Below are 25,262 nucleotides of genomic sequence, written 5' to 3'. Positions count from 1 at the left end.
CCCCCTGATACTTTATTTTAGTTAGTCAAGATCCACCCTAGGCTTCCCACCAGACAAACCCAAAGTAGCACTTTAAACAGTTTCAGACCTGCAGCCAAATCCTGACTGCATTGGAATCAATGGGAGGTTTGCCATTGACTTCAGTGCAGCCAGGATTTGGCCTACATTTCACATTTCCCCAAGGGTCACAGAACTGAACTGAAGGACTGACTGACCGAGAAATCTGCAGTGATAAAATTGTCACATCGCCCGCCAAGGGTGGGGTCCATTAACATGCAGTCAATCCCGTAAGCGATGCCACCATCAAACTCCAGGTACCGCTGCACTATCCTACACCTCCTGTCATTCAGAAAGAGGTCACCCTGAGAGAGAGGCGAGAAGACAATCGCACAAAATAAGGAGCCTGCTTCACTGGATGCTTGGTTCAGTCCATGTGCAGTTCCTGTTCAGAATTAGTAAGGATACAAATCTTCCTTTGAAGTCAGTTCTCTCTCTTACAAAGTAAAATTGCATATCATTTCCAGATGGGATAACAGCATTTCCCACTGGGCTTACGCATGCAAACCCCTGTCTCTAAGGTGGGGGTGACCCAGTTTGCCATGCCCCCATGGTGCCAGAGGGAATGGTAGGCAGATGCCATCACCCATGAATCCCCTCCCCCACAAGAGTATGCAGAGTGCTCCTTCATAACAGTCACGGTGTCTCCTTATTCAGTGTATATACACATAAGGCCAAATGTTCAGAAACACCTACCTGCAAAGTCAGTGCACCTGAGTGCAAACAGGTGCTCACACACACAAACCATGCAGTTTGCACCACAGATTTTGTACAGGTTTGTATCTAGGCCAGTGGTTCCCAGACTTGTTCTGCTGCTTGTTCAGGGAAAGCCCCTGGTGGGCCGGGCCGGTTTGTTTACCTGCTGCGTCCGCAGGTTTGGCTGATCGTGGCTCCCAGTGGCCGCGGTTCGCCGCTCCCAGTGGCTGCAGTTCGCCGCTCCCACTGGCCGCAGTTCGCCGCTCCCAGTGGCCGCAGTTCGCCGCTCCCAGTGGCCGCAGTTCGCCGCTCGAGGCCAAGGGGAGCTGCTGGAAGAGGTGGCCAGTACATCCCTTGGCCCACACCACTTCCCGCAGTCCCCATTGGCCTGGAGCGGCGAACCGCGGCCACTGGGAGCTGCGATTAGCCAAACCTGCAGACGCGGCAGGTAAACAAACCGTCCCATCCTGCAGAGGGCTTTCCCTGCACAAGCGGCGGAACTAGTTTGGGAACCACTGATCTAGGCAATAATAATTTGCAAGTCCTTAGTGCTAAAATGTAGCCCATACTGTACATCGTACACTTAGGGCTCTTCTCCCAGAGTCAACTTCACTTTGTGTGAGCTCATTTTATATTTTGATGTGTTACCTGCTAAGGCCTACATCCTCAAAGGTATTTAGGCACCTAACTCCCATTGAACTCAGCTACATTTGAGGATCTGGGCCTGAGGCATGGTGGTATTTCTCTTTTGAGGTATGTGCCAGCCAGTTATTTAGAGAGACTACCCCCTTATGATAAAGAAAATTATTCTTCAATAAGTCACTGTACCTGTAAGGCAAATCACAAACCTGTGGATCTGTTTTCTAAGCCTCTACTCTTGCACGGGGATATGCTAATGTGGACCACTATGCATATGTGGAGCACCATTAATTCCAGGGTTGTTAATACCTTAGGGAGGCTCTGCATAGGCATAGAGGGATTTGCACTATTGGTTCCCAATGTAGTATCAAGGCCTATGTTATTAAATAGTACATTCCATGAGGATTCCCAATGTGCTCGTATGTTAACCACTTACAATAGAGTTGTTGTTATCCCCACATTTTACACTGAGATCAGAACCTTGAAGGGTCTTCAGAGAATTGGAGCTGGGGAGCTCACAGGCTAAAATCTGTGAAAGAAATACACAGAGTGGGAAGATTTGGTGTTGGAGAACAGTTTTAGCAATGCTTCTTCTAAACAAATCAGGAATTGTTTGAAAGCACCTTAGCATCTCTGATGACATGGAATCTCAGATATTGCACCAGTTTGTCCTTGTTAGATTTTTTAAACAGGAAATCCTGCTGTTCCTTAGGCAGAGCTCTGAGAGCTTCATCAGTAGGCCAGAACAAGGTGACTGGTTTATGAAGAGGATCATTGATTACACTCATTAAACCGGCATTCTGCAACATAGAAAAAATGAGTGATTTTTTTTCTTACTGTAAAATTACACCCACTGTAAAGGATAAACTCTGAGAAACATGTACTGTAGCTAGGAGTGAATTGGCCCAGCAGCGAGGATGCTGAATGGATCATAGCCTTCCTAGTAAATGGCCTGTATTTTTGCCTTCCTGGGCACAAAGCAAAGATTTTAAAAAGTGGGTGTCTACATTTAGGTTTCTAAGTCTATTCTGAAGCTGATTTTCAAAAGTGCCACCCAGCAACTCTTATTAGGGATCAGGCCACTTATTTACGTGCCTATCTCTGAGCTTAGGAGCCCATTTTTACAAATCCGGGCCAAAAAGTTTTAGCACACAAGATGGATTAAAGAGCAGGGAGGGGATGGATCTCAGGGACCCATGAGTGCTCAGACCTGTCTGCCATTCTCCCATGTGGAAGGCGAGAGAACTGATTGCAGGGGCTCCTCCATAGCTTGTGGGGAGGGAGCCTGTGCCCCATTCCACACTGTACACAGGCCCATCACTCAGGCTGTGTGCCAGTTTCACAAAACTGTGCCAAATGGTCATTGCCTCCTGGATTCTCTTACCTCTAGCAAGTTGCTGAACATGATGTATCCTTGTTTGGCTGCAACCATTTTAAGGCTTTCCTAGAAAGATAAGAATATTAAATGGGTTTACTTGTCTTGTCTGGGAAATAAATTGGATATAGATTTAGTAAGAAGGTATTTGGCATGTTTGATCTTGTACATATTGTACCTCTACTTATTTACCACTAGCATATGACCAGTAACGTCGTCGATTAATTTGACCTTACTGTGAAATCAAAGCCACCTTAAAGGTCTTTACAAAGCAGAACATCTTTAATATAAATTTAATGTAGGAATGATTCTAAAGAATTTTAAATATACAACACTGTAAAACTATGCTAATCATTCAGTATAGGGGCTTTATAATGCCAATGCTTTGGTTGTAACTACTATGCCAAATGGTAATTGGCAAGAAACATTCCAGATTAGACTGGCAGAATGCTACAGGAATGAGGTACGTACCCGCTCAGTCCCCGATTGCCCCTTAGGGAATTCCTGCATGTGTTGTGGAAGTAGGATTTTATCTATGAGGTGTATCACACCATTTGTGCTGACAGTATCGCTGAATATAATCTTAGCCTTGGTATTCAGGTACACAGAATTCTGAAAAGGTAAACAAAAAAAGAGTTCTCTACGGAAATGTGCAGGAGGGAAATGCTGAGATGAAAACTCTTTACCGTGAGAGGCCAACTCACTGCTTACAATAGACTTGCAACAAATAGGGCTCCAGTTTTAGTAATTTAGGGCTTGATCCTGCAACCCTCAGTCACACAAGTAGTCCTACGAAAATCAATGGTGCTACTCATGTGAGTAAAAATTACTCACATGAGCAAGGACTGCAAGACTGCACCCTTAGCGGGGCAAATAGAGAGGGTGGCAGTTGTGAAAGCAATCAGCAATAGACAATTCTTATTTTAAATACTATTTATTATTTTTAGGAGGAAAAGGAACATTCTGATTTTAAAAATGACAAATGAAAATGGTCAGTTTATTATTCTAACAATTTTACCTTGGCTATCTTGTTACCTGTGAGAAAGTGACCTGGATGGGGTCCCCCTGGAGTGAGGTGACATTAGTAATTGTTGTCAGGTCATTATAGAGAAGTCCGGCACAGCCCACCATATGGTACCTAAGGATCTGGGGCATCACTCCATTGACAATCCAGTCTTTAATCTAGGGCAGGAATTGGAGGAGTTCAAAGGCAAGGACAGAATAACATACAAATCCAAAAGCTCCCAGCTGATTCACCCAAAGTTCATTGCCTTTTTCTTACTTACTTTTGGTTCACTGTTAAATGCTTCTGTATTGGGTGCAAACACAGTGAAAGGACCAGAACCTACAATATCTTTGAGAGCAAGGGCCTGGAAAGTTTAAAAGAACAAAGCAAAGATCATTCATTAATGCACATAGTTTCATACACTGGGCAGAATTAGACTGGATCCCATACAGGGAACCAGGCCCCTTACTGTAGGCAAGGCCTCTAGACTGACCTCTGTGGCTGCCCACAGCTCTGTTCCTTGCTGCCATCTGCCTCACATTGCATTCCCTTCTCCCATCCCACCACAAGTAATATAAGAGTGAGGGAAACACTCTGTTGCTATGGGGAAGATGCCCTCCAAACTCCTTCAGTCTTACAGGATTTAAAGAGGTCTCTCTGCAAAATTTGCCTCACCATACTCTCCCCCAGCTTCCTCTGCTGCTACTTAAGGGCACAGAGCTCTCCTTCTGTCTCTCATGTGCTGCCTTCCTTTATAACAATGGACAAGTAGTGCTTGAAAGTAAGAGAGAAAGCTGTGCTCAGTAGCGATTAATATGGAAGCAGAAAGGTTAGAAGCTTTGCAGGGAGAGTGGTTAAAACCTTTCATCTTGAAGGAACCCAAAGTGTTTTCATATTCACACACACATATATCTATATCTATATATATCTCCATATGCTTATGTACAATCTTATGGTTGGAAACCTACAGCCCATTGCTGTAGGTGTTGGACAAACATATAGCAAGAGAGAATCCCTGTACAGAAACACTTACAATCTAAAGGGTGGAGGAGAAACAAAGACACAAAAACTTTTCCAAGGACACAGAGCAGAGCTGGGACTAGAACTCAGGTTTCCTGCCCTATCCATTGTTCCACACTGCCCCGTTACATATGCCTACACAAAGGAATCATCGTCCTCTGAAATGTGGTTAGAACTGCGGGAGGCACAGAGCAGCTGTTTAGAAGCACACAGCAACACACCGCCACATTTTAGAGAGGCGGTGAAAAATACCAGGTCAAATGCAACGGGAACTAGATCAACCGAATGTAGTTACCCACATCAGAATTTGGAGAAACGTGCCATGGGATCTCTGTCTGTGGATGGGAAGGGCTTCAGTTTTGGGTCTGATCTAAAGGGCACTGGTGCATAGTCCCTCCAGCCTCAAAGCCATTGTAGCAGTACTGACTTAGAGGGGAAAGTGCCACTTATTGAATAACGAGCACTATTACATGCAACACTCTAGGTTTCCTGTGGGTCTCCAACATAAGTAATAGTTGACCAACTCCAGTCCTGATTACCTTGTGAGATTAGGGCCAGAGATGTTGTGGCACAAAAAACGTTCAAGAATTTTCTTACCTTGAGATGGAAATAAAAATGAGTAGTATTGGAATCCTTAAGAAGCTCCTGCAACCAAGAGTAAAAGCACTTTTATATTGAATTGTGTGAATTTAGAATTCAGAATTGTGCCTAAAGAATATTAATGAATGCCGCCCTCAAGGAAGGAACATGCCTGGTACTAGAAAGGGAACTTTTTGGTCTAGATGATACAGTAATCGCCTGCATTGGTACAGCTTGTCAGCTGACCTCTCACTGTAGCTCTTATCTTGGCTTGTGGTATGTGTTATCTTGCCAGTCTATCAGAAAGCAGTTGTGAGAATCGAAGAATAGCAGCATCCACGTTCCTTGCAGTGCCAGCTAGGTGTCAGGTCACTCCATTTCCTCATATTATAGTTCTAGTCTTATTATAGAGACCCAGAGAGACAAAACCAGGCCTTGATTGTCAATATTGAAGATTACAGCTTGTCACGGAACATGCATTTTGCTGCTGCTGCACAAAGTACATGGTATATTGAAAGTTATATACAGAAACCAAACTTTATAAAAGTGACTAGTGATTCTTGGAACCTCACCTGAGACACTTCAGAGAGGTCTGATTTTCAGAAGGCAGGTCAGAACACTCTCTGAAAATCTGGTCCCTTTAAGGTGTCTCAGGTTGGGCCCTCAAACACACTAGTCTTTTTTGAAAATCTTGTCCAGAGGTAACACTTATGGGACTAGGGAGATAAATTTCTATATGGTATTGAAGCGACCACATGAAGAATTCTGCATGTGGTTCTGGGCTTTATGCAACAGAACTTTGTTAAACTGGGGAAAACCCAAAAGGCAAGCAAAACTGCAAAAAGTTTTAGGAAGTATGACATATGAAGGAGAGGTTAAGAGAAATGAACACATAACCTAGAGAACCGACAACTAAGAGGAGACATAACCATTCCTCCATGTCTTTGGAGAAGTAATAAAAAGTAAGGGAGGGAATTATTCTTCAGGACATAATTCTTCAGTAATAAAAAGTAAGGGAAGGACATCTTCAGGACAATCCTTGTTTAAAGGGTAATAATCAGGTCCTGGGCTAGGGGCTGAAGAGTTAATAGGATATAAACTCTGAGGTCTTTCTGGCTATCAGAGGAAACCTTTTCCTCCCTTTCAGTTCTGGCCCTTCTATCATTTGTGCAAGAAGGGAAAGAGCCAGCTGTGCACTCTCCGGGGTGCAGGTTCTGCCGTTCTGCCTGGCCTTCATATGGACTGTATGAAGGAGCAGAAGGCTCCTTGCGCCTCTTTCCCCTTCCACTGTTCATCCATGAAGGGCCAAGTGGAATCTGGCCCTTTCAGAAGCACCAAGAACCTGAAGCTCCTGGTCACTTCACTTGGAGTAGTAGGTGCTCAGCATTTCTGAAAACAAAGCCATCCTATGTGTCTCAGATTGGACACCCAAAGCCCAAGTATCCAAAATTAGTGGGCACTTTGGAAAATTTAGTCCTATATGATTTATACTGAAATTCATTGGCAAAAGAGAGACTAGAACTCATAAGTTCCTCAACCCTAGTCCCATGCTTATGCCACTGCTTCTTAACAAGCTATCTGATGTGCAGCACTATTGCTCTTTAAAAGGTGCCACTTCTCCGTTAGATAAACACATACATTTACTTCAGCATTTGCAGTATTCCCTATAGCTACTGCAGGACACACCTAGGAAATACTTGGGTAGCTGTACCTATTTATCTATGCAAAACTGGCATGGTTTTAAGAGTCGCCACTGTTTTACATAACTCTCTGAAAAATATTCAATAACAGTGAACACACATAATGTTTTACCTGGTAGATGTTGCCTCGGCATTTAAATCCATCCCCAACATAATCAGGTTTGCAGGTGCAGGTCCTCTCTGTCAGCTCAGTGTCATTGCAGATTGCAGATTCACTGCAGCCACCGTTATTCTTGTAAGATTAGGAACATCAGACAAAATCAAATTAGTTGGCGTACTTGTGTTTACAAAATAATTTCAGCTCATTTGCTCAAACTTCCAACAGAGGGAAATAGTCTCTTTCTTATGAATAGTAAAAAAGCATTCAAGATTAATGTAAAGATAGTTATTGACACTTAAAGCAAAACACACTGCCAGTTTCTTTAACACCCGCTTGCTAGCTCCTCAGTTCGGAGTGATGTAACTGGCTATTGTATACTGCTACCCAAAAGATTTCCATGCAGGCCTCATCATGGACTCCTGGGCTATGATTCTGAGCTGCACTTCTTAGGAAGTACATCCTGAGAGGGAAGGGAGCCAAAAGTGGCTCTGGGATTCTGGGTTGCAGAGGCTGCTCTAGTTTACTCCTTATGTGTCTGGTAGCCCAGAATAGCTGGAGCACAGAACTGCCACACGTGTCCTTCCTCCAACTCATTCCCGTCTCCCATAGGTCTCTTAATCTGGCTTTCCATCTCTTGGGAGCTCCCTTTGTCAGGGGAATTCCCCAGAGGGGAGATCTGGCTGTTCCCAGCCCTTGTTACACCCACTGAGCCAATCCAGAATTGGTGCCTACTTGATAATCAGATCTTCAGACTGCAAACCGGTTTACTTGTGGACAAGGGAAAACATCTCTTCACAACAAACCAGGGAATGCTGCCAAATGAGAAATGTAGCTCATTTTCTTTTCACACGCTCATTTCTAAAACTCTGATGCCAGGCACATGGGAGCCCACTTCCACTTCGTCTGACCTCCCAATCTCAGTGGTACTGGGGGGGTCCTTCTTGAACTACCACCAGGGGTCTAGTCGGGATGGGCCCTACCATAGTTCTCACCCTATGTAGTGAGGTTTGGTTTTGTGTGCTGTTTATTTGGGTAGATCTAGCTGGATTGTTGGACAGGGAACTGAGTTTATTCAGAGCTCTCTGTGTAGCTTTGCCATGGAGCACTTGGCTATATTACAGTCAGATTAGCATGCTGCACAATGTTGACAAAAGGCAACCTTCTGTAAAAACATTCTTTTAATAGCATTGCAGCCAGTGAAGTGGAAGAGAAGCTGTCAGAATGAAGCTCACACAAAACCATATGCGGTAGCTCATAAATCTGAACAACATTCCCTCCCCTGACTTTTAATTTACATTTGTTCGCTATTCTATCTGGGCAATCTTTGGAAAAGAATCCAGTGACAGACTGTTGCCAGGTCAAGGGATGATGACTACTTGTCATTCTCTGGAGACGAAAGATCAATGTGCACAGGACAGTGAAATGCATCAGCCATCCTTAGCCTGTGATCACAGGGAGGCAGCTTTTGAATGTTGAGGGCTTTTCATCTGAGACCAATGAGCAAGTGCTTGTATGCATCAGAGGGCTCGATCCTACACTCCATATTTGGTCTCAATGTGAACGGGAGTTTTGCCTGTGTCAGAAGTATGGGATTGGGCCCGTTGAGTAAAATTCAACCTTGTGCAGAGGGCCAGCACCAAGGTTAGGAGTCATATGGGAGCCAACTGGTGCCTAGAGCTTGTGCCAACTCTCTGCACGTAATGAGTAGTTCCAAAGACAGAAGGTTTGGTTCTCCAAACCATCTGAGCACAGGGTTGTGGTTCCCTGATGACACATGCACAGGGAGAGTCCTAAATTACCTGCGGAAACTTACACCAGTGGAGGATCAAGCATAGTGGAGCTCTGCTCTACCATGCCCCTCTCATCTCCCTGTCCCCCTTCCACCCTGCTCCCAGAACACTCTCAACATGCCCTCTTCTCCCTCTTACACTGAGGGATGCACCAGAGTTAACACCAGTGAAGAGTTCCACTGCATAGGGGGAATTCTCTACCTGCCGTCTCGCTACTTTACGGCCACATTGTGCCATTTTCAGGCCACTTAGCAGACTGGAGAATCTGGCCCATAATACATTATCCTGGGAGCAGATGAGCTGACAGGAATGGAGTTGTGAGATTTGATTTGTCATCTTGGAATGATCAGTGAGACTGGCATCAGAGAAGAATTTTCATGTTATCATTGGAATTTGGCTATTTTATTTGGTCTTTCTTAGAAACTACATTCACTTCTAAAACCTTAGAAGTTTGTAGGTACTTCAGAAACTGTGAGTAATTTATAGAATGGATTTTTAAATTTTAACTAATTCCAGCAACACTGAAAAATCTGTACAGAAATAATGAAAATTACTCCTTGCCTTTAACCACAAAAAAACAGTATCTCCCCCAGGATTTGATTCAAGTTTTTTTTTTTAAAATCTTGAGCACAGCCTAAAAACTAGACTGTTCCATATTTGCGGCCAATTCAGTAAAACATCTAAGCATAAGCTTAAAGTTTAGCACATGGTTAAGTGCTGTTAGCTATATCTTAAGTATATGCTTACATGCTTTCCTGAATCAGGTCCAGATGGGCTATTCTACACATTTCTAAGCTAGTCTTGCATGCAGACCAAACCAAAAGCATATTGGTGTTATATATAAAAAAAAAATTTATGATGAGAATATAATTTCCTGTAAAATGATACTCACCGATAAACACACATTGATGTATGTGCATGTTTTACCATCTCCTGAATATCCTTTCAAACAATTACACACGGCCTACCAGGAGAAGAAAGGATCCATATTAACACAGAAACATATGGAACTTGGCTGTGTAGTACCTTTTGATTTTATTTATTTTTATTGGCTATACTGATCTGCATGGTAAAATGAGGAGAGAAAAGAACTCAAAATCCCATTTTATCTTAACATCCATTCTGTAATTTACCATTTTTCACGCTACAAGCGCATCATCTCTTTAGGGCAGATCCTCAGCTGATGCAGGGTGTCATAGCTCCATGATCCTTTCTCGCTTCTCCTCTGCAACTGAGGGCATCAGAAATGCCCTCTCTTTATCTCACCTCTGACAGTGTAGCTCATTTCAGATACCAGCTGAAAACACAACTCATCTCCCCATCCTTTTAGCTGTATTATTTAAATCATTAAAGAAGGTGACCATGTTTTCAGAATAAAGAACCAGGACACTTTTGTGGGGACATTTTTGGGGTGGTGAAATACTCCCACAAAAGCACTTTAACAAATGTGTCCTTGTGTCGCTACTGCCAGCATCTTACTCAGCAGCGTCATGTGCATGTTTCAGTGTAGTTACCCTGGGCTTATGCTTTTTGATACCCACAATTATCACACAGCTGGAAGGTTACCACGGCTAAAGGAAATTACTTATTTTCTCTTTAAAGGTCAGACTTCAAGCATGACAAGGTGGGGGAGGTAGTATCTTTTATTGGACCAGCTCCTGTTGGTCAGAGAGACAAGCTTTTGATCTACACAGAGCTCTGCTTCAGGTCTTCTTCAGGACCTGAGGAAGAGCTCTGGGTAGCTCGAAAGCTTGTCTCTTTCACCAACAGGAGTTGGTCGAAGAAAACATATTACCTCCTCCACCTTGTCTCTCTCATATCTTGGGACCGACATGGCTACAACTACACTGCACGCTTTATGCATGTCATTTGAGAATCTAGGGCCATTTAACTACACTATACTGATGCTGGCATTACTCTGCAGTTATTCTTTTGGAGGTAGCTGGTGCGTCAGAAAGCAAAACTACCAAGCAATCGCAGTGTAATGACAGGATATTCAGTGTATCTGCATTCTAAAATACATTGATAAATCTCCAGGCTCTTTGGGGAAGGACAAGCAATTCAGGCATGTAGTTAGCTCTCTAGTTACAGGAGTTTGTAGAAATTATATGAATAAAAAATAGTACTTCCTAGGGATCAGTGGTGAGCCTTCCTGCACATCTGTACAGGGGAGAAAGGCAGTGTAAGGAGCCCCTTTGGGGAGGCTACCAGCATTGCCAGTGATTGTGAAGGGTAGAGGGCAGCCACTGCTGGGCGGTTACACTCCCTCCTGTACAGGTGGGCAGAGCTTTGGCACCATGCTCCCCTCACCCAACGTGCCATCCCGTACATGAGAGCTGAGGCTGGGCCTGTCCACATGGCTCCTGACCGGAGCTGGATATTTGGCCCAGCTACCCGTCTGTCCTGGTGGAGGGATAGGCAGGCCAGATCTGAGTGGTACTGCAACCCTGTGTGCTACTTGGTCCCCCACCTCCACCTTTGCAGTTCTCCTGACATTTCTGGGCACTGGGCACCCTCATCCTCTGGGGAGGAGAGAAGCAGGGGTCACTGGGAACTCCCAGTCCCCACGAGGGTGGGAGGGTTGGATCCAGGCTTTTGGTGCTTCCTGTGGAAGTGGAGACGCAGAAGGGGATGGGGGTCTGGTCTGGAGCTCCCAGAATTGTCTGGCGCCTGGTGGCGATGGTGCTTTCCAGCCTGGCTGGCTCTCTGGGGAAGAGCTTGGAGTTAGGTGCAGGGTGGGGAGACCACAGGGCTGGGTGCAGGGGGAGAGCTTGGATTTGGGGGGCAGGGCAATGTGGGGAGGGAAGTGGGGGGCTGAGTGTGGGTCAGCAGGCAGGGACTGTGTGTTGAGCTGGATGCAGTGGTGAGAGCTCAGAGCCGGGGTGGGGCAATGTAAGGGGAAGAGCGCAGCTGCTGGGAGTGGATGGCAGGAGGACAGTGTGTGTAGAGCTGGGTGCAGTGGGGAGAGCATGGATCTAGGTGCAAAGGCCAGGGAGGGAGAACTCTGGGCTCCCTCCTTAGGAAAATTCTGGTTGCACCCCTGGCTGAGGCAAAGGGGAAGTAATCTGTGTCAGCCAAAGGATGCAGATTGCTCCAAGAGGGGAGTTAAGGGGAAGCAGGAACCAGATTGTTATTTCCAGTCACTGTCTTTTTCTTGCCCTACTACCAGGGAAGCACAGCTATGCAGGCTGGATTGTAGAACTACCATCCAGCCCATAGCGATAACAGTGAAGTATGAAAGTAGAAGGGTAGTAATAAGTACTTCAGTTATAGCTAAACTTCTAGTCATGTGAAAGCAGTGGTAATTGCTGGTGTAAAACTTATTGCACATTGATTGCAGAGTTAACACAGCACTTGTTTTTATCTGCTTATGCATGAATCTGTTATACATTGGGAGCAGAGCTGGTTGGAAAGTGGGGATTTTTCTGCAGAAAATTTTGACAGAAATTAAAAGAATTTCATTTTCAGCCCCCCCCCCCAAGTTTTCAGCTAAAAACTTTGAAAAAATGAAAAAATAGGGTCAAAAAACAAAACAAAAAAATGGTTTTGGCCAACATTTTTCAGGTTTTTGGTTTCTAAGGAAAAACTGAAAAATGGTGAGGAAGGCAAACACATCCCACAAATGTCGTTTAGTTGAAAACCCAATTTTCTGTCCAAAAAGAAGAAAAGAACAGAGAAAAAAAGTTCAGTTGGAAATTTTTCAGCCAGCCCTAGCTCAGAGTGACCACACTCGGCCTTTTTAACTGTGATGACACATAACTTACCTCATTGGGTCCAGTCTGAGTGCATTCCGCATTTCTATCGCATCCACCGTTGTTCTCTAAGCAAGGGTTGATTTCTTTATAAAACAAAAACAATTGGAGAAAACTCAGTGATTTACAAATTCTCACTTCACTGATTAGCTAAAGTAACATGTACTAGGAATGCAGGCTTGTGACAAATGCATAGGTGCCGACTCCGTGGGTGCTTCGGGGCTGGAGCACCCACAGGAAAAAAATGGTGGGTGCTGAGCATCCACCGGCAGCCCCACTGTCAACGCCTCTCCCTCCCCCGAGTGCCTCCTGCCTGCTGGCGGGCCCTGCCGATCAGCACCTCCCCCGTCCAGTGCCTACTGCCTGCCGTGATCAGCTGTTTCATGGCATGCAGGAGGCGCTGGGGAGGATGAGGGGAGAAGAGAGGGCACAGTGCGCTTGGGGGAGGGGGCAGAACTGGGTGGGGAAGAGGCAGGGCAGGAAGAGGCTGGGTCGGGGTGGGAAGAAGCAGGGTGAGGGAAGGAGTGGAATAGGAGTGGGGCCTGGGTGGAGCTGGGGGGGGAGCACCCCGTCACAGATTAGAAACTCAGCACCTATGGACAAATGTGATTCATTTAGACTGATTCTCATTGCTACCTAATGCTCTCCTTGTAAGTATCTTTCATCTTTCTCAGCAAGAGCTGGAAACATGCAGACAATATTGCTTTTAGAATGGTTCACAGTGAAGTTTAATACAGTAAAGCCTTGGCTACATGTAAAAAGATGGAGTGCTTCAGTGTAGACACTCCCTGTGGTGATGGGAGGGTTCTCCCGTCAGCGTCGGAAGGACTCCAGCTCCCTGATAGGTGGTAGCTATGTTGACAGGAGAATTCTCCTGTTGACATAGCGCTGTCTACAGCAGGTGTTAGGTCGGTTTAACTACATCTCTCAGGAGTGTGGATTTTTCACACCCCTGAGCGATGTAGTTATAGTGACCTAATTTCCTAGTGTAGACCAGGTGCAAGTCTTTTATCTTTTCCTTGGATGGGTATAAGGCCTAAGGCCTGATCCAAAGCGTCCATTGAAATCGGTGGGAGTCTTTGACTTCAGTGGGCTTTGCATCAGCCCTTTCAAGTAGGTTTCAGAGTAGCAGCCGTGTTAGTCTGTATTCGCAAAAAGAAAAGGAGGACTTGTGGCACCTTAGAGACTAACAAATTTATTTGAGCATAAGCTTTCATGAGCTACAGCTCACTTCATAGGAATGCATCCGATGAAGTGAGTTGTAGCTCACGAAAGCTTATGCTCAAATAAATTTGTTAGTCTCTAAGGTGCCAAAAGTACTCCTTTCAAGCAGTGACCTGAATGTTAGGACTCTTGGATCCAAAGGGCAATTCACTGTTATGATTTCATAGGATTCGTTTTGTTTTGGAGATACTTGAATTTTGAATTTCCTTTTAAAGTGTCTTATAGTTTGTCCCAAGGTAAGGAAGTGTGTGTGTTTGTTTGTGTGTGTGTGTGTGTGTGTGTGTGTACGTGTAGAGAAATATATCTTTGGGGATCCATCTCATACACAGTGGACACCATGCAGTATTGACATACACAGTACGTACATTGTGGAGACATCACTGTACCACTTCCCTGTCTTATGACAAGTGTCCTGATCTAGTGATCACTTACCAAGGCAGACTATTCCATCTCCAGTGTATCCAGCTGTACAAACACATACTCTGTTTCCTGGAGTAGTTCTTCTACACTCTGCTTTGACAGAACAGCCACCATTGCTGGTCTCGCATGCGTCAATAACTGTATAATGGGAAACAAAAAATAAAATAATTGTGCTTAATTTTGTATTGGCAGATTAACTAATCTCTGTCATTTCTCCAAAGGTAAAGGAATTTAGTGATATTTCCTAGACAAACTCTGATTGAAGAGTCCGTAGATGTAATTAGAATCTTACACGTATTTCTTGTAAACTGCAATAGGAAAAGGGAAAAGTGCATTTCTAATGTGGAAAATAAGAAGTCAGCTGTGATTGGTTCTCCATAAGTTCCCATCGTCCAATGCTGCCTAGTCTTAATGATGAATAATGAAGAGAGGGCCCTCCATGTGTTTCATGGGATTATACAGATCCTTCCAACTTTTCCTTAGTTTGGAAAAGTTTACACCTCATGTGATGGGATGTAAACTCTGCGCTGGCACTGAAAAGGAAAGGGAGCCTGAGAGTGCTAGTCACATCACTTGCATGTGTTAAAGGACTTTGGCCCTGGGAGTTGTTAGACTCTTAAATGTGTCTTGGCTGGAGCTTGAGGACATAAGGGTCTCAATACTTCTAGGTTCTGCAGAACTTTGGCTATTCAGATAGAAATTCTTGCCTTTTTCTCAGTTCTCCCAGATTTTGAGCTGTGCTGGGTAGTGCAAAGGTGGGTAGGGAATCATCTGGTCCCCTGTGCAAATTAGAGCAGTGTAACAACTGCTTTAATTTACACACTGCTACTCATGACGTCAATGAGCTGTTCCAGTAGCTAGAATAACTAGACCACAGTGGACTGGCAATTTGGCCCATAACCCCCTTTTTCTCAGGAAAGTCCCAACACCAGGGCCCAAGAGTAAGCGGAATAGAACCTTAGGCTGGTTCTATGCCACCCTAGTTGCTCCCTACATATGGGGAATTTCCCAGTAACAGATTAAACTGGTTTTCTGGCTGATTTGTGCTGCTAGGGTGTTGCAAAGCAGGGGCTAGAATCTGGCGTCAGGACAGTGCTATCCAACATGGTTAGACAAATACTCCATTGTTCCAAAGGGCATTATTTTAATCAGATAAAGATTAAGGAATTAATTACACACACTACAGAAGGAAACAGTCTGTTTCATAAATCTGGATTTTCCACGCTTTCAAAAGAACACCTGGTATTAATGGCAATTGCCCCTTTCTTAGGTTATCCACAGAGCCGTTTTAGTTAATCACCACAAATTTACATCAATTCAGAATTCAGAAAATGGACAAAACCACAGGACTAGCTAGAAGTGCTACTGTACCTCCAATCAGCCTATGTTCATTAAACTGGGTCAGAAAAAAAGAACAGACCTAATCCTGGTTTCCCTACTCCAGAACTACCACAGCTCCAGGTGTGCACAATATGTTCCCTCTTCCCCGTTCTTTCCCCTTAACACAATATACTGTATCTAAGGGATTTCTAGTCCTTTGTTTTTTTGAATCTGCACCTGTTGCAGTCCATTCATTTTGAACAAACTGTCAGCAAGTCCTCTTTTCATTTCCTGTGGGGCAACATGCATCTCTCTGCAGCTCTTCTGTTTCACAGTGAACACCAAGTGCTTCAAGTTATTCTCTGAACAGATAGAAAACAAAGCCCACTTGCCTGTACAGTGTGTTCCATTCCCTTTAAAGCCAGCTGCACACTTGCAATATGCAGTGCCCCCAGACTTGAGGAGGCAGCTAGAACGGAGAAAGGGGGTTAGATTAGAACTCATTGCATGCTCTGTATTGTCATCGCTGCTCTACCGTATCTTTATTATGATTATTTTTTGTAATACCATGGTGCCTCGGACCCCATTGTGCTAGGCGCTGTACAAATGCAGAACAAGAGAACGGCCTTTCCTCAAGGAGCTTGCAATCTAAATATTAGACAAGAGACAACAGATGGATACAGGGGAGTACAAAGAAACAGTGAGACAGTACTGGTCAGCATGATAGGCAGTGGTCTCAGCACAGCTGTGGTCTAACCATTGTTTTTTGTAGGCAGCACAAAAAAGGAGAGCTTTAAGAAGGGTTTTGAAGGAAGATAAAGAATGAATTTTGCAGATATTTTGGGGGAGCGTTTCCTGAGTGTGAGGGGCAGCCTGGAAGAAAGCACAAAGGTTGTTCACAGGTGGGTGATGGAGGCTTGCACAATTGGCCAATTGAAGCGGGGAGTCAACAATGCAATCGAGTGCAGTTGTATGACAGGGTTGCTTGTGATGATAGAAAGAGGGCTCAGCAGCTCTGGGGCTCACTTCTGGTTATATTTTATGTTCCTAAGGGTATGTCTACACTGCAATAAAACATTTGCAGCTGGCCCAAGTCAGCTGACTTGGGCTTGTGAGACGTGGGCTATGGGGCTGTCAAATTGTGGTGTAGATGTTCCAGCTCGGGCTGGAGCATGAGCTCTGGGACCCCACGATGGGGGAGTGGCCCAGAGTTTGGAATGTCTACACCTGAATGTCTACACCACAATTTTACAGCCCTGCAGCCCAAGACCCCAAGTCAGCTGACACAGGCCAGCTGTGAGTGTTTATTTGCAGTGCAGACAGACCCTATAGCTCATGCTTCAGGGTTTCAGCCAGCCACCTACAGGGGTCAGAAGGGGATTCCCCCTGGAGTGTATTCTTGGTGGGTTTTTTGACTCCTTCCTCTGAAGGGGGCCATGGTTGGAGATGGGACATTGGACAGGGAGGGCTTAGGATTGCCAGGTGTCAGGTTTTTGAACGGAAGGTCTGGTCAAAAGGGGACCTGTGCAGTGTCTGGTCAGTACTGCTGACTGGATACCAAAACTCCAGTTATCGCAGTGACTGGCCTCCACTGTTGGGAGTGTGGGAAGAGGAGAAGCTCAGCTGATAGACTGGAGAGAAGCTCAGCTGATGGACTGGAGAGAAGCTTAGGAACGGATGATCAGCTTTGGTGGAGCAGGGTGTGGGAAACCGCTTTTTCAGCCAGGTGGCCCAGGCCCCAACTCTCTCTGGCTCCTCACTCCAGGGATGACCCCTGCCCTGCTGTGCCCCGATTGCCCCTGGCCCCTTGCTCTGGGGATTGACCCCTCCCGCCCTGTTTTGCCCCAACTGGGCAAGCAGGCAGGCTCCATGTCATCTCCTCCCGGCCTGGCTCTGCAGATGGCAGGTGAGTCCCAGGGGAGAGGGGAGCGAGTGATGGGTTGGGGGGGCTTGTCGTGTCCAGTTTTTAAAAAATTGGAAAGTTGGCAACCCTATGCGGGCCAGTTCTGTGAGGTGGATGGAGCATTGTTTCTCTCAGGTGCTTGGCTGGCTGGTTCTTGCTGATATGCTCAGGGTCTAACTGATCACCATATGTGTGGTCAGGAAGGAATTTTCCCAGCAGGTCAGATTGACAGTGACCTTGGGTTTTCTTTTGACTTCCCTTGCAGCATGTGGGTGCTGGTCACTTGCCAGGATTATCTGGGTACATCTCACTTAATCATTTCCGCGCCATTGTGGGGGCTCAGGCACTGGTGCACCTTGGTCTCTGCTGTTCTCTTTGGTTTAATTTCAGTTGTTGGGTTTAGTGTCGGGGTGGTGTTGGTGGCCTGTGATGTACAGGAGATCAGACGGGATGATCTGGTGGTCCCTGCTAGCTTTAAACTCTATGATTCTATCTTGAAAGCAAATGAGAGATAGGTAGAGTAGGAGTTGACTGTGAAGGACCTTGATAGTGAATACATTGTTTGATGCAACACAGAAGGGGAAGCCCGGGGAAGAATTCAACGAGAGACCATTCAATGGTCAAAGTGACGGGCTAGCAAAATGATCTTTGCAGCAACATTCTGAATGGATATGAGTGAGACAACATGTTTAACTTGAGCTGATGGCTAGACAGCCACGAGGAAAGGCCAGAGAAACAGGCTGGAATTTTAGTTTGGAAAGGAGACTGAGCTGGAGTAAACAGAAAGACCTGTGAGTCATCAGCACAGAGATGGTAGTTGAATTTGTGTTTATGGATGAGATTACCCAAAGATAAGTGTAGCAGGAGAAGAAAAGGGGAGCAAGGATAGGGCCCTGTGGAAGCACCACAGAAAGCTGGAGGAGTAATGAGAAGGACCCTCTGAAGGACAAACTGAAGGAACAATTAGAGAGGTAGGAGGAGAACTAGGAGAGAACAGTCATGGAAACCAATGGAGGACAAGCTTTCAAGAGAAAGAGCATGGTTGATGGTGTTAAAGGCAGCTGAGAAGTCAAGGAGGATGAGGATGGAGTACTTGTTTTGAACTTTGGCTAAGACGTGGTCATTAGATACTTTGGTGAGAATGGTTGCAGTGGAATGCAAATGGTGGAAGCTGGATTGGAGAGGGTCTAGGATGAATTGGACAGGAACGCCAGACAGCGATTGTAAACAGCATGTTCAATGAGCTTAGAGATGACAGGGAGATGGGTGATGAGGCAGTAGTTGGAGAGGCACGTGGGGTCAACAGTAAGGTTGTTATTGTTGTTTTTTAAAATGGGATAGACTACAGCATGTGTGTACTGTAATGGGAAAGAGCCAGAGGAGAGCCAGAACAGTAAAGTAGAGGATGAGAGTAGGCACAAGGGAGATCAGGAGATGGGATAGGAGAGCGTCACTGGGGCAGGTGTATCTGTGACAGGGGAGGAGGAGAGAAAGTTATAAGAAGGGAAGGCTAGCCAAGGGGATGGGGAAGATCATGTTGTATTTTATCAATTTTCTCCTGGAAGAAATTGGGGAGATCCTGTGCAGAGAGAGAAGTGGAGGCAGGAGGAGAGGAGGGTTTGAGGAGTGAATCAAAGTTGGCAAAAAGGTGGCTGGAGTTGTGGGCATGGGATTCAATTAAGCTGGAAAGTAAAGTTGTTTATCAAGGAAGATGGCAGAACTGAAGGAGGAGAGAATGGATTTGTAGAGGAAGAAGTCAGCTCAGTTACAGAATTTCCAGCACAGATGCTCTGCAATGTGAGAACAGAAGCCGAGGAAGTGGATGTTGGGGATAATCCAGGACTAGGAGCTGACAGGGCGGACCTTGCAATGGGAGAGAGGCAAAGAAGTCAAGGGTGGAAGAGAGGAATGGAGAGAATCAACAGCCCTGTCAATGGCAGAAAGAAAAGAGAGGGCAGGGAGAAGATGGCTGATATCAGATGAGAAATCATCAGTCCTGCTGGAATGGAAGTCATAGAACGGCTGAGGGATGGGGGGCTGATAGGAAGGAGTTGGGTGGCCAATAGATGACAGCACCATGGAGGAAGAGAGGAGAGCGGAGTTGGGTGCAGTGCTGTTCAAAGGAGGAGAAAGGGGAAGGAAGAAGGGATTAGAAGGGGCAGGAATGGGAGAGGGGAAGCCTAACACCCCCACCACTGCCTGACCCAGGGCAGGAAGCATGAATGAAGGAGAGGCCTCCATAAGAAGAAGGCAGCTGCAGAGGCAGTGTCAGAGCCCTGGACCCCCTCATCTGCCAGAGCCAGGAACTGCAGGGAGCGAGAGATACAGAAGTTGTGATTGGCTGTGATGGTTTCTTTGAGAGATGGAGTGGGCATTCCCGAGACAGCAAGAGAAGGAGCGGGAGGGGCATGGGTGGGAGGTTAGGAATGATGGCTATCGATGGACAGAGGTGGTGGCAAGGATTGGTATGGGAATGGAGAGGGTGGAGATGGTGGGAGGACCAGGGCTGGAGCAAACGTCACCAGAAATGAGGAGCAGCAGGAGGAGGAGGCAGAGGAGGGTGTGGATGTGGGATCTGGATTTGGGCTAGTGGGAAGAGGAGAGAGATCAGGGTGGAAAGGGGAAGAGGAGTAGGTAGAGCTGGCGGGAACTATAGAGGAATGAGGGTACGAAGGATGGGGAAATGGAGTCATTGGGTGGGGGGGCGGGCGAGAGAGAGGGAAAGAGAAGGACAGATACTATGATGCACGGTATCTTTGACTGTAATGCTCCCAAAAACAAATGGACACGCAGCCTTGAAAAAGGATAGTAATGCTATCAATTAAACTGAAAAATGCCAAGACTTTAAAGGAACTTCATGCTAACCTCTAATTTTAGGCATTGAGGACGTCTGCTCTGTGCACACACACCTACTGTCTACATGCATATCTAGCAGTTGCATGTCTGTACACCCGATTTTTGTGCATAATTGCCCTTGTTTGGGACACTAGAAATGTTGAGGCCCCAAACTGGATAACCAAACATTTCATTGCCTCTAATTAAAGTCTACTTTTGAAAACATAGTCCTGTATGCGTAAGATAAAACTGTGATGAACTAGCATGTATAAGCAGGGTCTGAATGAACTCTCCCCGACCGCTAGTGATGCACTGTGGGAAAAGACTTCAGGAGCAGATTGTAGTTGCATAGACACCTCTGCTCTGCCTAGGTGTTCAGCAGACGGATCTGCTTTGCCAAAGTGATCAATTTTGGCTGGTTTGGGGTTACAATTCACTTTCATATTGAATGCAGGGTGGGAAACTGATGCGAAGGGATGGGTATTTGCTTATGGTTCTGTGCTTTTGAATTGTGGTTGTGGGGTTTTCCTAGATTAATGCTAGGTTCCCTTTCCCTTTTAATAAAAGATTTCTTTTGTCATACACAGACTCAGCATTTGCGACTGGAGAAATATTGCTTCTTAGGGGTGCCTAGGGATTTTCCCAGATTACTGGGTTGGGGCTCGAGCTGGTTCTGTTTTGGATTGTTAAGAGGCACCCCTATGTATTGAATGCAGATCCTGTTGCAGCCAACTCCCCCTGGCAGACGCTTACACAAGGGTCGATGGAATTCTGCTCTTGTAATCACAGGCCGGATCATCACTCTGGTATTGTGCTCCTCTGACATGCATGGAAATTCAGTACATCAGTTCAGATTCAACACATGGAGGCACAGTCACCAGCTTCCTCCTTTCCCCAGGGGTGCTCAATCCCTGATCCGCCCCAGGCCCTGCCCCCATGCCACCCCTTCTCCCACGGCCCCCTCCCACCCTCTTCCTGCCCCCACCCCGCCTCTTCCCGCCCCCAACCCTTCCTGCCCTGTTCCACCACCTCCCCCAAGTGCTCCCCGCCTCCACTCCTCCTTCTCCCCCCAGCGCCTCCTGCACGCAGCTGATCGCTGGTGGGAGGGTAGGCGCTGGGAGGGAGGGGGAAGAACTGATTGGCGGGGCCTTCGGTGAGCAGGAGGCACTTGGGGGGAGGGGGGAGGAGCTGATCAGTGGGGCTGCCGGTGGGTGCTGAGCATCCACTAACTTTTTTATGTGGCTGCTCCAGCCCTGGAGCACCCAGAGTCAGCACCTCTGCATGGAGGAAGTATAGACTACTAGAGTCAAACTCTGCTATCCAGATCTTAGTATAACTTTGCCCCGAAGTCTTATTAAACAGTAGAGCTATAAATAGAGGATGGGATAAATATTTAAATGGAGTTGCCAGCAAAGAAGAAAATCAGATCATTGTAGGTGTTTGGGGCTCTCTGATCCTGTTTTCCTGATCGTCTTATAATAAGCAGTCAGCACATAAGAGGTGAACTTCTAAAATATCTTCATTACTCTCTGAAAGTGTAAGATAATTTAGCCAGCATCTCCCTGGGTGTATACGGGCAGGCTGGATTCCTTACAGTAAAGCCCAGATTTCTAAAGGAATTTAGGTATTGCTCCACTCAAGGTCATTGCAAGACTTAAGTGATAAGGGCTATGTCTACACTACACAGCTTTTAGTGACACGGCGGTGCTGCTACCGCCGGGCCGCTAAAAGGCGTGCAGTGTAGCCGCCGTTTGTCGGCAGTGCCGACTAAAAACGTCCACTCCTAACGAGCGGCGTTAGCGTTGTCGGCAGGAGAGCGCTCCAGCTGACCAAGTGCTGTTCACACTGGCGCCTGTCATCGGCAGAACTTTTGTCTTTCGGGGGGGTGCGTGTGTGTGTTTTTTAACACCTCTGAATGACAAGTGCTTTGTCTTTCACTTGCCAGTGTAGACAAAGCCTTAGACAGCTAAGTCCCATTTTCAAAAGTGGCTTAGGCACTCAGTAGCCCAAGCCCCATTGACTTTCATAAGATTTACACTCCCAACGGCTAGAGTCACAAAAGGACTTGGGTGCCTAACTGCCAGTTTAGGTGCCTAAATCCCAGAATCAGGACCCACTGGGGTTCACAAAACCCTCGCTCAGCTGCCACCTAACCCTGTAGGCACTGAAACTTGTTCAGGACCTACACTGAAGTAAAAGTTCCCTAGGTACCTATGTCTCTGCAGCCCTTTGCTGGGCTTTTGGACACCCAAGCCCCTGTGTTCTTCATGAACTAGCGCAAGACAGGTGCTCTTCTGCCTAACTCGCCTGCCGGGCCCAATCCTATAGGCATGTTTAGAGACTGCATACCTGATCAGGCCATGCAGGCAAGCTCACAGAAAACAGTGGGGGGTGTGAGGAAGAGGCGGTCATCCTTTGTAACTTTTAGCCCAGTGGTTAGGGTACTCAGCTGGGATGTAGGAGACCCCTGGTTCAAGTCCCCCTTAGTGGGGAGAATGGATTTGAACAGGGATCTAACAGTGCTCAGTTGAGTCCCCTGGTCACTGAGCTATGGACTATTCTGAGGCAGGGCTCTCTGAGAGAGAGTGTGGGAATGAATCTGGAGCCTGGTGGTCCACTGGGAATCCCAGGATCCAGTCTCCCAGCACCAATGACTTTTTAAATGACTTAATCCGCAGCCTCAACAGGAGAGGCTGCGGGAGCTCTACCTCAAAATATCCCTTAGCCCAATGGTTAGGGCACTCACCTGAGAGGTGGCAGAGCCCTGTTCAGATCTTTTCTCCCTATCAAAAGTGGGGGGAAGGGGTGGATCGTACACATTCTCGGTGAGTACACTAAGCACCGGGCTAAAAGTTATGAGGGAGGTGAGCCTCCAGCGAAGGTACCTAATGTTAAGAGAAGGTTTGCAGCTGAGGACCTCAAGCAGAGGGAGATGTATCTCTCCAGCCTGGATTTAGGCACTGAGTGGGGCAAGGCTTAGCATACACCCCGTGGCATCTCCCATTGGCTAGCTTAGGCAGGGAGCCATCTAGGATGGTGACTTCTGTGAATCCCATTTTTAGAGAGCTGTCTCTCCACATTCGTTGGATAGGGAGACAAGCACCCAATGCAGGCTCTGTGAATCCCAGTGATTTTCTAGCTGCTTAAAAGTTAGGCGTGGTGACACTCAGTGCTAAGTTCACTTGCGAATCTAGCCCCCAAGTGCCTAGATCATGTCTGAAAACAGGATGTAGCTGTCTAATGACTTAAGTCTTGCAACACTGAGCCAAGCAATGTGTAAGTACCTCTAAAAAATCTGGGCTTAACTGCTTAGGTTTTGGTCGAGACTGCTCCTTTGAAAATGTCTTTATTAATGTGTGGGTACTGAACTTTTAAGGTTGGCCTGTCACTACTATATTATCTTTCCAAAGTGCTGCAAACCTGTGCTAAAAATGGGAAGCCTAGGAAGTGATCTAAACTTGGGACAACTAATTATTGAACAAGACAAAATAGGAGACTATTCACAATCTGTGTAGATGATGGGGAAATATGGAACATAAAAACGAAGAACGTTCACTTTATACTACGCGCATGACTCTCCAAGTGGCCGGATTTCATACATACTTAGCGCTGGTGTGGCACGTGCTGTTACAGGCATCATCTTTGATTTCTGGAAGAGACAAAAAGAATGTTTATACCCTTGCAAGTCAACATTCTAAAGCTATACACTTCTTTACCCCTTTCTGTGGTTTCAAACTCTTCCCCTTCATTTTCCTTATGCAAGGTCAGCTTCTATCATCCTTACATTCAATAATGCCTTATTGCCCAAAGAAGTCCGTGGGAATGCTTGGAGTAAGGGACTGCCCAATGTGAGTAAGGGTGAAAGTCTTCTCTGTGCATACGTCACCACAATGTGTATGCTATGCACCACTGACATCCTATTTTGGGAGGTACATGGGATGAAAATGATGCACCTGACTAGGGTTGCATTTCATCCCTGTCATTTTACTTGTTTAAAAAAAAATTAAAGACAAACTGTTACCATAATTGTTACATAAGCAGTAAAAGTGAGGCTTATCAAAAATACGACTGAAAGGTGCACAAAGGCATCAAAGAGGTATAAATTATGGGTTACAGTACATTTACATACTGATGTTACAAAAGTCATCACTGATTTATCTTTACACAGTTCTGCCGACTTGGCCCATCCTCCCTCAGGCAGTTCCACTGCTAATCTAAGATGGGGAAGAGAGCCGTACTTGTTCTTTTAATTCTTCTATTTTGTCAAGCCTAACTGTGAAATACAGCTATTGGCTTCATTATCCCAACTCATTGTACCTCATTTCATTTTCTCATTTTAAATCTCACGCAAAAATCTCTCTTTTCTCCCCCTCTAACTATCTTGGGGTAGGATTCACCTCTGTGCAGAGAGACCGTACAAGGGCTATGCACCACTCAAAGCCCATTTAAGCCCCCAAAACAAGGCGTTAGTGAGACTTGAGTGGCACATACACCTTGTGCTGGCTGCTGCACAGGGGTATTTCACTATTAGTATATTGATGTCTGTCCTTAGCTGAGTATTGCATCTGCATCAGGAGCTTCTGGGCACTGGCTTTTGTCCCTTCTGTGCCTGTTATTTTGTTGAATATATGATTATTTATTGTGTTTCCTTTGTAAGTCTTGTCCAGTGCCTTGCTATTGAAGATACTCTGTTTTATCTAACATGTGAATTTTATATAGCATCTACCATTTGGGTTTCCATGCAATGATTTGTGTTGCATGTGAGGTCACAGTTAAGCATGCAGGCTGGGGTTTGCAAAGGAGCCCAAGGGAATTAGTTATTCAAATCCAATTGAAATTCTAGGGG

General features: G+C 45.9%; 1 protein-coding gene across 1 annotated transcript in view; it reads right to left on the bottom strand.

Moving 5' to 3' along the window:
• Nucleotides 1–25,262, bottom strand: part of STAB2 (stabilin 2) — a 138,849-nt gene that overhangs the window by 30,564 nt on the left and 83,023 nt on the right. Inside the window, exons 40-53 of the mRNA XM_077828508.1 lie at nucleotides 24,020–24,065; nucleotides 16,071–16,147; nucleotides 14,371–14,496; nucleotides 12,727–12,800; nucleotides 9,855–9,926; nucleotides 7,185–7,304; nucleotides 5,391–5,438; nucleotides 4,054–4,137; nucleotides 3,803–3,949; nucleotides 3,239–3,379; nucleotides 2,777–2,836; nucleotides 2,016–2,192; nucleotides 1,829–1,921; nucleotides 216–362 (exon numbers count right to left, since the gene is read on the bottom strand). Coding sequence (XP_077684634.1) covers nucleotides 216–362; nucleotides 1,829–1,921; nucleotides 2,016–2,192; nucleotides 2,777–2,836; nucleotides 3,239–3,379; nucleotides 3,803–3,949; nucleotides 4,054–4,137; nucleotides 5,391–5,438; nucleotides 7,185–7,304; nucleotides 9,855–9,926; nucleotides 12,727–12,800; nucleotides 14,371–14,496; nucleotides 16,071–16,147; nucleotides 24,020–24,065 — 1,412 coding nt within the window. The remainder of the gene's footprint in view (nucleotides 1–215; nucleotides 363–1,828; nucleotides 1,922–2,015; nucleotides 2,193–2,776; nucleotides 2,837–3,238; nucleotides 3,380–3,802; nucleotides 3,950–4,053; nucleotides 4,138–5,390; nucleotides 5,439–7,184; nucleotides 7,305–9,854; nucleotides 9,927–12,726; nucleotides 12,801–14,370; nucleotides 14,497–16,070; nucleotides 16,148–24,019; nucleotides 24,066–25,262) is intronic.

The sequence above is a fragment of the Eretmochelys imbricata genome, chromosome 1, assembly GCF_965152235.1.
Source record: "Eretmochelys imbricata isolate rEreImb1 chromosome 1, rEreImb1.hap1, whole genome shotgun sequence".
In the NCBI taxonomy this organism is placed as follows: Eukaryota; Metazoa; Chordata; order Testudines; family Cheloniidae; genus Eretmochelys; species Eretmochelys imbricata.
The sequence above is the reverse complement of the archived record's forward strand: the minus strand, read 5'-3'. Positions and strand labels throughout refer to the sequence as shown.